Genomic DNA, 11,456 nt, shown 5'->3' on the forward strand with positions numbered 1-11,456 from the left:
GGCGCTCAGCATCCCCTTCCAGAACCGCTACCCTTACAACAGCATGATCGACTACAACCCGGCCCGCAAGCAGCTCTTCTCCTGGGACAACTACCACATGGTGACCTACGACGTGCGGCTCGGCACGGTGTAAAACCCCGAACCCACTCCCTCACACCACGATCCCTTGCAACTCGATCCTAACCCCGCTCCCTCACACCATGACCCCCTGCACCCCGATCCCGACCCCGACCCCACTCAATCACACCACGTCCCCCTGCAACTCGATCCCAACCCTGCTCCCTCACACCATGACCCCCTCCACCCCGATCCCGACCCCACTCAATCACACCACGACCCCCTGCAACTCGATCCCAACCCTGCTCCCTCACACCATGACCCCCTGCAACTCGATCACAACCCCGACCCCAATCACACCACGACCCCCTGCAACTCGATCCCAACCCCGCTCCCTCACACCATGACCCCCTGCACCCCGATCCCGACCCCATTCCCTCACACCACGACCCCCTGCAACTCGATCCCAACCCCGCTCCCTCACACCACGACCCCCTGCAACTCGATCCCAACCCTGCTCACTAACACCATAAACCCCTGCACCCCGATTCCAGCCCCAACCCCACTCCCTCACACCACGACAGGTCAGCACCCCCGACCCCACTCCCTCACACCATGACCCCCTGCACCCCGACCCTGACCCCCGCTCCCTCACACCACGACCTCCTGCACCCCGACCCCACTCCCTCACACCATGACCCCCTGCACCCCGACCCTGACCGCGCTCCCTCACACCACGACCCCCTGCACCCCGACCCCCCGCACCCCGACCCCCCGCACCCCGACCCTGACCCCGCTCCCTCACACCGTGACCTCCTGCACCCCGACCCCACTCCCTCACACCATGACCCCCTGCACCCCGACCCTGACCGCGCTCCCTCACACCGTGACCCCCTGCACCCCATGACGACCCCGACCCCGCTCCCTCACACCATGACCCCCTGCACCCCGACCCTGACCGCGCTCCCTCACACCGTGACCCCCTGCACCCCGACCCTGACCGCGCTCCCTCACACCACGACCTCCTGCACCCCGACCCTGCTCCCACACCACAACCCCCTGCACCCTGCCCAACCTCGCACTCCGACCCCCTGCACCCGACCCCACTCCCTCGCACCCTGACCCTGTTCCTGTATCCCAGTGTGTACTAAGACAATGGGTTCAGATTTTTGAAAGATTTGGTTCTTGTTTTCGAGCCGGTCGGATGGCAGGGCAGGTTTGGCTCCGAGCCGAGTCAGGACTCTTTGAAGGGGATTGAAAGCAAAGTGAATTTGTATTGTTCTATAATTTGTGTTGTTGTTTTGTTGTGTGTGCTGGTTCTCGATGATCTGCCAGCGGCAGAGTGCGTTAATGTTACGCTACTCTAAGCTGTGGCGTGGAGAAGGGCAGAGGGTTGTATCAGTGTATTTAATACTATTAGATTTTGTTTTTACACTCGAATGACATCTAGAAATACTCACAGGCAAACATTTTCACTAAAAGTCCTTTCCCAATACCACCAAGTTAAAGAATCACCAAACCTCTTTTCAATTTCTCTTCACAGCCAGTCTCTGCTGCAGTGCAGCGAGTGTTGAAAGGGCACTGCCAGTCTCTGCTGCAGTGCAGCGAGTGTGGAAAGGGCACTGCCAGTCTCTGCTGCAGTGTAGCGAGTGTTGAAAGGGCACTGCCAGTCTCTGCTGCAGTGCAGCGAGTGTTGAAAGGGCACTGCCAGTCTCTGCTGCAGTGCAGCGAGTGTTGAAAGGGCACTGCCAGTCTCTGCTGCAGTGCAGCGAGTGTTGAAAGGGCACTGCCAGTCTCTGCTGCAGTGCAGCGAGTGTTGAAAGGGCACTGCCAGTCTCTGCTGCAGTGCAGCGAGTGTGGAAAGGGCACTGCCAGTCTCTGCTGCAGTGCAGCGAGTGTTGAAAGGGCACTGCCAGTCTCTGCTGCAGTGCAGCGAGTGTGGAAAGGGCACTGCCAGTCTCTGCTGCAGTGCAGCGAGTGTTGAAAGGGCACTGCCAGTCTCTGCTGCAGTGCAGCGAGTGTTGAAAGGGCACTGCCAGTCTCTGCTGCAGTGCAGCGAGTGTTGAAAGGGCACTGCCAGTCTCTGCTGCAGTGCAGCGAGTGTTGAAAGGGCACTGCCAGTCTCTGCTGCAGTGCAGCGAGTGTGGAAAGGGCACTGCCAGTCTCTGCTGCAGTGCAGCGAGTGTGGAAAGGGCACTGTCAGTCTCTGCTGCAGTGCAGCGAGTGTGGAAAGGGCACTGCCAGTCTCTGCTGCAGTGCAGCGAGTGTTGAAAGGGCACTGCCAGTCTCTGCTGCAGTGCAGCGAGTGTGGAAAGGGCACTGCCAGTCTCTGCTGCAGTGCAGCGAGTGTTGAAAGGGCACTGCCAGTCTCTGCTGCAGTGCAGCGAGTGTTGAAAGGGCACTGTCAGTCTCTGCTGCAGTGCAGCGAGTGTTGAAAGGGCACTGCCAGTCTCTGCTGCAGTGCAGCGAGTGTTGAAAGGGCACTGCCAGTCTCTGCTGCAGTGCAGCGAGTGTGGAAAGGGCACTGCCAGTCTCTGCTGCAGTGCAGCGAGTGTTGAAAGGGCACTGCCAGTCTCTGCTGCAGTGCAGCGAGTGTTGAAAGGGCACTGCCAGTCTCTGCTGCAGTGCAGCGAGTGTGGAAAGGGCACTGCCAGTCTCTGCTGCAGTGCAGCGAGTGTTGAAAGGGCACTGCCAGTCTCTGCTGCAGTGCAGCGAGTGTGGAAAGGGCACTGCCAGTCTCTGCTGCAGTGCAGCGAGTGTGGAAAGGGCACTGCCAGTCTCTGCTGCAGTGCAGCGAGTGTTGAAAGGGCACTGCCAGTCTCTGCTGCAGTGCAGCGAGTGTGGAAAGGGCACTGCCAGTCTCTGCTGCAGTGCAGCGAGTGTGGAAAGGGCACTGTCAGTCTCTGCTGCAGTGCAGCGAGTGTGGAAAGGGCACTGCCAGTCTCTGCTGCAGTGCAGCGAGTGTTGAAAGGGCACTGTCAGTCTCTGCTGCAGTGCAGCGAGTGTTGAAAGGGCACTGTCAGTCTCTGCTGCAGTGTAGCGAGTGTTGAAAGGGCACTGTCAGTCTCTGCTGCAGTGCAGCGAGTGTTGAAAGGGCACTGCCAGTCTCTGCTGCAGTGTAGCGAGTGTTGAAAGGGCACTGTCAGTCTCTGCTGCAGTGCAGCGAGTGTGGAAAGGGCACTGCCAGTCTCTGCTGCAGTGCAGCGAGTGTTGAAAGGGCACTGTCAGTCTCTGCTGCAGTGCAGCGAGTGTTGAAAGGGCACTGCCAGTCTCTGCTGCAGTGCAGCGAGTGTTGAAAGGGCACTGCCAGTCTCTGCTGCAGTGCAGCGAGTGTTGAAAGGGCACTGCCAGTCTCTGCTGCAGTGCAGCGAGTGTTGAAAGGGCACTGCCAGTCTCTGCTGCAGTGCAGCGAGTGTTGAAAGGGCACTGCCAGTCTCTGCTGCAGTGTAGCGAGTGTTGAAAGGGCACTGTCAGTCTCTGCTGCAGTGCAGCGAGTGTTGAAAGGGCACTGCCAGTCTCTGCTGCAGTGTAGCGAGTGTTGAAAGGGCACTGCCAGTCTCTGCTGCAGTGCAGCGAGTGTTGAAAGGGCACTGCCAGTCTCTGCTGCAGTGTAGCGAGTGTTGAAAGGGCACTGCCAGTCTCTGCTGCAGTGCAGCGAGTGTGGAAAGGGCACTGCCAGTCTCTGCTGCAGTGCAGCGAGTGTGGAAAGGGCACTGCCAGTCTCTGCTGCAGTGCAGCGAGTGTTGAAAGGGCACTGCCAGTCTCTGCTGCAGTGCAGCGAGTGTTGAAAGGGCACTGCCAGTCTCTGCTGCAGTGCAGCGAGTGTGGAAAGGGCACTGCCAGTCTCTGCTGCAGTGTAGCGAGTGTTGAAAGGGCACTGCCAGTCTCTGCTGCAGTGCAGCGAGTGTTGAAAGGGCACTGCCAGTCTCTGCTGCAGTGCAGCGAGTGTTGAAAGGGCACTGCCAGTCTCTGCTGCAGTGTAGCGAGTGTTGAAAGGGCACTGCCAGTCTCTGCTGCAGTGCAGCGAGTGTTGAAAGGGCACTGCCAGTCTCTGCTGCAGTGCAGCGAGTGTTGAAAGGGCACTGCCAGTCTCTGCTGCAGTGCAGCGAGTGTTGAAAGGGCACTGCCAGTCTCTGCTGCAGTGCAGCGAGTGTGGAAAGGGCACTGCCAGTCTCTGCTGCAGTGCAGCGAGTGTTGAAAGGGCACTGCCAGTCTCTGCTGCAGTGCAGCGAGTGTGGAAAGGGCACTGCCAGTCTCTGCTGCAGTGTAGCGAGTGTTGAAAGGGCACTGCCAGTCTCTGCTGCAGTGCAGCGAGTGTTGAAAGGGCACTGCCAGTCTCTGCTGCAGTGTAGCGAGTGTTGAAAGGGCACTGTCAGTCTCTGCTGCAGTGTAGCGAGTGTTGAAAGGGCACTGTCAGTCTCTGCTGCAGTGTAGCGAGTGTTGAAAGGGCACTGCCAGTCTCTGCTGCAGTGCAGCGAGTGTTGAAAGGGCACTGCCAGTCTCTGCTGCAGTGTAGCGAGTGTTGAAAGGGCACTGTCAGTCTCTGCTGCAGTGCAGCGAGTGTTGAAAGGGCACTGCCAGTCTCTGCTGCAGTGCAGCGAGTGTTGAAAGGGCACTGCCAGTCTCTGCTGCAGTGCAGCGAGTGTTGAAAGGGCACTGCCAGTCTCTGCTGCAGTGTAGCGAGTGTTGAAAGGGCACTGTCAGTCTCTGCTGCAGTGCAGCGAGTGTTGAAAGGGCACTGCCAGTCTCTGCTGCAGTGCAGCGAGTGTTGAAAGGGCACTGCCAGTCTCTGCTGCAGTGCAGCGAGTGTGGAAAGGGCACTGCCAGTCTCTGCTGCAGTGCAGCGAGTGTGGAAAGGGCACTGCCAGTCTCTGCTGCAGTGCAGCGAGTGTTGAAAGGGCACTGCCAGTCTCTGCTGCAGTGCAGCGAGTGTTGAAAGGGCACTGCCAGTCTCTGCTGCAGTGTAGCGAGTGTTGAAAGGGCACTGCCAGTCTCTGCTGCAGTGCAGCGAGTGTTGAAAGGGCACTGCCAGTCTCTGCTGCAGTGCAGCGAGTGTTGAAAGGGCACTGCCAGTCTCTGCTGCAGTGCAGCGAGTGTTGAAAGGGCACTGCCAGTCTCTGCTGCAGTGCAGCGAGTGTTGAAAGGGCACTGTCAGTCTCTGCTGCAGTGCAGCGAGTGTGGAAAGGGCACTGTCAGTCTCTGCTGCAGTGTAGCGAGTGTTGAAAGGGCACTGCCAGTCTCTGCTGCAGTGCAGCGAGTGTGGAAAGGGCACTGCCAGTCTCTGCTGCAGTGCAGCGAGTGTGGAAAGGGCACTGCCAGTCTCTGCTGCAGTGCAGCGAGTGTGGAAAGGGCACTGTCAGTCTCTGCTGCAGTGTAGCGAGTGTGGAAAGGGCACTGTCAGTCTCTGCTGCAGTGTAGCGAGTGTTGAAAGGGCACTGCCAGTCTCTGCTGCAGTGTAGCGAGTGGAATCACATAGTGATTTCCATTATATAAATATGAGGCCGCCTCCTCCCAGACCCCGAGCCGCCCCCTCCTCCCAGACCCCGAGCCAGAGTAGTAAAACTCTGGCGTCTCAGCTAGCGTTCATTTAATTCCACATTACAGACCACGGGAAGATTCAAGATGGAAAAATCAAGCGGAGCTCAGCATTAATAACTCATGGGCTCTGTACAAAAAACACAACCTCTTTATTTTGCATTTACAGATCTTCCATATTTAGACAGGCACAGTGGTGCTCACCCGACCTCCTCGGGGCTCAGGCGGGGGGGAACACTGGGATGGCCCCGTCAGCAGGGGAGGGGGGCGGGGGAGGGGGCAGGAGGGAGAGAGGGGAGGGCAGCGCATTTACAGGAGAGCCCAGGGGGAGTCCGGCCAAGACCAAACAAGGCTTCTTAACCTCCACACAGCCGACACCACTGTAGCGCATCATCCTGTGGGAGGGACAGAGAGGCTGTTAGCACTGGAGATAATGCAGGTTTGAATACCTACCAGCTTGACTAGCCACAGTATGTACAGGTAACAAGCTCAGGAGTGTATTATTATTAAACTCATGGGGGAGGGTTAGGCGAGGGGGAGGGGTCCATACCGCGCACACATGGAGGAGTGGCGGCCCAGCATCACCATGACGAAGTCGCGGTATGGGATGTTGTTGCCGTGGTTCCCTGTGAGCTCCTGCACCAGCGCTGTGAACTCCGCCTGCGTTCTGGGTGACCCCAACTCCTGCACCGCGCATCCCAAAGCCAGCAGGTCTGCAGGGAGCCAGGAGGCAATCTCAGACAAGCAGTGGAGCCAACAAGCCTCCTGCATGGAAGCCCTTGATTCACTGAAGAGACTTACCGATCTGACCACTGTGTTGGGGGTCGTGCTCAATGAACTTCCCTGGAAGACAAGCAGACTGGTGAGGACAGACTCACTTCCAGCAGGGACAGCAGTGTGTATCGAGACACACAGACAGAGAGCTGCTGTAAACAGCTATTACTGCACCTTTAGATCCTGTGTCGAGTTCTGTAGCCCCCCCCCTGCCCCCCCCCGCTGGGTGCAACAGCCTCTCCCAGTTGCTGTTTAAAGCAGGAAGCGGAGAGCTGTGAAGAAATGCCTGGGTGAGATCCTGACTAACCCTGCGACATGCAAGCTGTATAATGACACAGTGGAGCAAGGCTTTGGATGGGCTCAAACAGTGGGCCACCACAATCAATAAACCCTTGCTATGATGCCTCATAGACTCAGCACAGGCACAGATCTGCAGGACTAACACCAGCACTGCCTCCTAACCACAGGCACAGATCTGCAGGACTAACACCAGCACTGCCTCCTAACCACAGGCACAGATCTGCAGGATTAACACCAGCACTGCCTCCTAACCACAGGCACAGATCTGCAGGACTAACACCAGCACTGCCTCCGAGACTCAGCACAGGCACAGATCGGCTACTCACATTTCAGTCTCTCCAGTTTGCCACGCAGGTCTGGGATGTTGACAAACGGCAGGTCTGCAAGGAATTCCTGTGAGGAGGGAGAGGGTGTCAAAGAGGTTAGAATGGCACAAAGGAAGACAGCAGGCCAGGTCTCGTCAGTGGATAAACTGGGTAAAGTGAAGCACCCCTGCACTCCCATCGACCCGACTACACATAGAACAGCACCCAGCACCCCTGCACTCCCATCGACCCGACTACAGCACCCAGCACCCCTGCACTCCCATCGACCCGAGTACAGCACACTGCACCCCTGCACTCCCAGACCCGACTACTCATAGAACAGCACCCAGCACCCCTGCACTCCCATCGACCCGACTACACATAGAACAGCACACAGCACCCCTGCACTCCCATCGACCCGACTACAGCACCCAGCACCTCTGCACTCCCATCGACCCGAGTACAGCACACTGCACCCCTGCACTCCCAGACCCGACTACACATAGAACAGCACCCAGCACCCCTGCACTCCCAGACCCGACTACACATAGAACAGCACACAGCACCCCTGCACTCCCATCGACCCGACTACAGCACCCAGCACCTCTGCACTCCCATCGACCCGAGTACACATAGAACAGCACCCAGCACCCCTGCACTCCCAGACCCGACTACACATAGAACAGCACACAGCACCCCTGCACTCCCAGACCCGACTACACATAGAACAGCACACAGCACCCCTGCACTCCCATCGACCCGACTACACATAGAACAGCACACAGCACCCCTGCACTCCCATCGACCCGACTACACATAGAACAGCACCCAGCACCCCTGCACTCCCAGACCCGACTACACATAGAACAGCACACAGCACCCCTGCACTCCCAGACCCGACTACACATAGAACAGCACACAGCACCCCTGCACTCCCATCGACCCGACTACAGCACCCAGCACCTCTGCACTCCCATCGACCCGACTACACATAGAACAGCACCCAGCACCCCTGCACTCCCAGACCCGACTACACATAGAACAGCACACAGCACCCCTGCACTCCCATCGACCCGACTACAGCACCCAGCACCTCTGCACTCCCATCGACCCGAGTACAGCACACTGCACCCCTGCACTCCCAGACCCGACTACACATAGAACAGCACACAGCACCCCTGCACTCCCAGACCCGACTACACATAGAACAGCACACAGCACCCCTGCACTCCCATCGACCCGACTACACATAGAACAGCACACAGCACCCCTGCACTCCCATCGACCCGACTACACATAGAACAGCACACAGCACCCCTGCACTCCCATCGACCCGACTACACATAGAACAGCACCCAGCACCCCTGCACTCCCATCGACCCGACTACACATAGAACAGCACCCAGCACCCCTGCACTCCCATCGACCCGACTACACATAAGAACATAAGAATATAAGAAAGTTTACAAACGAGAGGAGGCCATTCGGCCCATCTTGCTCGTTTGGTTGTTAGTAGCTTATTGATCCCAAAATCTCATCAAGCAGCTTCTTGAAGGATCCCAGGGTGTCAGCTTCAACAACATTACTGGGGAGTTGATTCCAGACCCTCACAATTCTCTGTGTAAAAAAGTGTCTCCTATTTTCTGTTCTGAATGCCCCTTTTTCTAATCTCCATTTGTGACCCCTGGTCCTTGTTTCTTTTTTCAGGCTGAAAAAGTCCCTTGGGTCGACACTGTCAATACCTTTTAGTATTTTGAATGCTTGAATTAGGTCGCCACGTAGTCTTCTTTGTTCAAGACTGAACAGATTCAATTCTTTTAGCCTGTCTGCATATCTTTTTTATAGCGAGATGACCAGAACTGAACACAATATTCAAGATGAGGTCTTACTAGTGCATTGTACAGTTTTAACATTACTTCCCTTGATTTAAATTCAACACTTTTCACAATGTATCCGAGCATCTTGTTAGCCTTTTTTATAGCTTCCCCACATTGTCTAGATGAAGACATTTCTGAGTCAACAAAAACTCCTAGGTCTTTTTCATAGATTCCTTCTCCAATTTCAATATCTCCCATATGATATTTATAATGTACATTTTTATTTCCTGCGTGCAGTACCTTACACTTTTCTCTATTAAATGTCATTTGCCATGTGTCTGCCCAGTTCTGAATCTTACATAAAGTACATAGAACAGCACACAGCACCCCTGCACTCCCAGACCCGACTACAGCACCCAGCACCTCTGCACTCCCATCGACCCGACTACAGCACCCAGCACCCCTGCACTCCCATCGACCCGAGTACAGCACACTGCACCCCTGCACTCCCAGACCCGACTACAGCACCCAGCACCTCTGCACTCCCATCGACCCGACTACAGCACCCAGCACCCCTGCACTCCCATCGACCCGACTACAGCACCCAGCACCTCTGCACTCCCATCGACCCGAGTACAGCACACTGCACCCCTGCACTCCCAGACCCGACTACACATAGAACAGCACCCAGCACCCCTGCACTCCCATCGACCCGACTACAGCACCCAGCACCTCTGCACTCCCATCGACCCGAGTACAGCACACTGCACCCCTGCACTCCCATCTACCCGACTACAGCACCCAGCACCTCTGCACTCCCATCGACCCGAGTACAGCACACTGCACCCCTGCACTCCCAGACCCGACTACTCATAGAACAGCACACAGCACCCCTGCACTCCCATCGACCCGACTACACATAGAACAGCACACAGCACCCCTGCACTCCCATCGACCCGACTACACATAGAACAGCACACAGCACCCCTGCACTCCCATCGACCCGAGTACAGCACCCAGCACCCCTGCACTCCCATCTTACTGAAGCACTCGGCCTCTCTGTATTGCTAATACAGCACTATCGCACAGGACTGCCTGCAGCTATAGCAATCCCTCTCCGTGACTCTGGGGTGATGTCTCCCCCTGCTGACTGCGACGTGGATTTGTCAGGTCAGACAGACCCCGCCCCTCCTACCTTGTTGAGGGCACTAAGCTCCGCCTCCTGCTTCTGACGCAACTCCAGGTCCTCCGCTACAGAAAGAGGAATAAAGATCTATTTTAGTAAAACATTCATCAAAGATCACGGACTGACAGCAGTTGCGATTCCTCAGCTGAATTTCAATTGAAAATCTAAAGAAGCCGTTTGGTTATTTTCTATGATGTCATTTATATATTTGTTTCCATTATTTTAATTCAGACATGAATTCAAAATGAACATTTTCTGAAAACTAAAACAGATTCTAGGAGTGCCTGAAAAGAGCAACGCTTGGACCTGCGCGTTGAAGTCATAACTTCTGTGAAAACGACGAGGGTGCTGCGTGCATGAAGCAGCCCTAATGGAAACGCACACAGAACGTGTGAATAATATTCCGGATTAATAAGGAGCGGTTTTACAACTCGTACTCATTTTCTGCAAAGCTCCGACGATGCATCTCAAACAGTGCGCAGCCCTAACGGTGAATATAAAGGACAGAGCGACACTTACCTGACATCATCGTACGCGTTCAAACTTACACACGAACAATCAAAACAGGCACAGATAACGTAAAATATTCAGTTTGCACGCACTGAAAACCAACGAACTAAACAAATAACCGCGTCAGCCCCGGGTCTCGCTCTGCTATTCCTTGTTAATTAGCTCTTGTTCGCTTTGGCGTAATTGGGGAGGAGACCAGCTATTTTGCTTGTATTATTATTATTATTTTTATTTACCCGTGCTCTTTTTATATTGTATGCACAATGAAATATACCGGGAGTCGTGACAAGGTGTCGTTAGGCATAGGCGTTTTCTTTATGTCTTTATTTTCTTTGTGCAAACTAACCCTTACAACACGTGTTATACCCTGAGGCACACACGCGGTTCTGCTGATGAAAGCGATTCAATTTGACGTGAAACACATGGCGTACAAGCTCCAGCACCATTGACCCTGTCCTAGCAACCCGAGCAGCAACGTAAAAGTTAGCTCGGGAGAAACTCTCTCGTGAGAATAACGGCCAGTGCCTCCACTGACTTTTACTGTGGTGCTGTTTCTTTTCTGTTGTGTTCTTTGTGTCTTGTTAAGCAGAGCAAAGCCGCTCACTCCTTGATATGAATGACACTGCAGCTGGTACTACACTGCCCACAATCACCGAGGATCATCCAGAGCAGCAAGAAATCTTCATTCCTGTAAACCCAGTGGCGCCGGATTCAGGCCTCCCTGCCCTCTGCTGGTGTGTGGTTGTAGTGCTTTTCAGTGCCTGGCGTGTTGATGCAGAGGGAAACGTTTCCAATAATGCAATAACTCACTTCTATACTGTAGTTTTGTTCACTTCTCATGTAAAGATTAGCATTATTTTTAAATTCATAAATAAGCTTCAATATGACATTGTAGAACCTCTTCTGTGATAGATTGAGTTTTGTTTTTGCACCAACCAACGCTGGAACAAAATATTCCACAAATGACCTGTG

The 11,456-nt window shown here is 55.0% G+C and overlaps 1 protein-coding gene and 1 pseudogene across 1 annotated transcript; one reads left to right on the forward strand and one right to left on the reverse strand.

Moving 5' to 3' along the window:
- The window catches only part of LOC121330746, a 4,244-nt pseudogene extending 4,111 nt beyond the window's left edge, over window positions 1-133 (forward strand).
- A 5,588-nt stretch (window positions 134-5,721) lies between these two features.
- On the reverse strand, window positions 5,722-11,427 carry LOC121330982 (allograft inflammatory factor 1-like). Its single transcript, XM_041278040.1, has 6 exons — window positions 10,494-11,427; window positions 9,984-10,039; window positions 6,993-7,059; window positions 6,394-6,435; window positions 6,143-6,305; window positions 5,722-5,987 (listed from the first exon to the last, which is right to left on the reverse strand). Exons 1-6 carry the CDS (start codon window positions 10,501-10,503, stop codon window positions 5,813-5,815), a joined length of 513 nt encoding a protein of 170 aa, XP_041133974.1. The 5' UTR covers window positions 10,504-11,427; the 3' UTR covers window positions 5,722-5,812.
- Window positions 11,428-11,456: the final 29 nt, after the last annotated feature.

Source organism: Polyodon spathula, chromosome 18 (assembly GCF_017654505.1).
Source record: "Polyodon spathula isolate WHYD16114869_AA chromosome 18, ASM1765450v1, whole genome shotgun sequence".
NCBI classification, from domain to species: Eukaryota; Metazoa; Chordata; class Actinopteri; order Acipenseriformes; family Polyodontidae; genus Polyodon; species Polyodon spathula.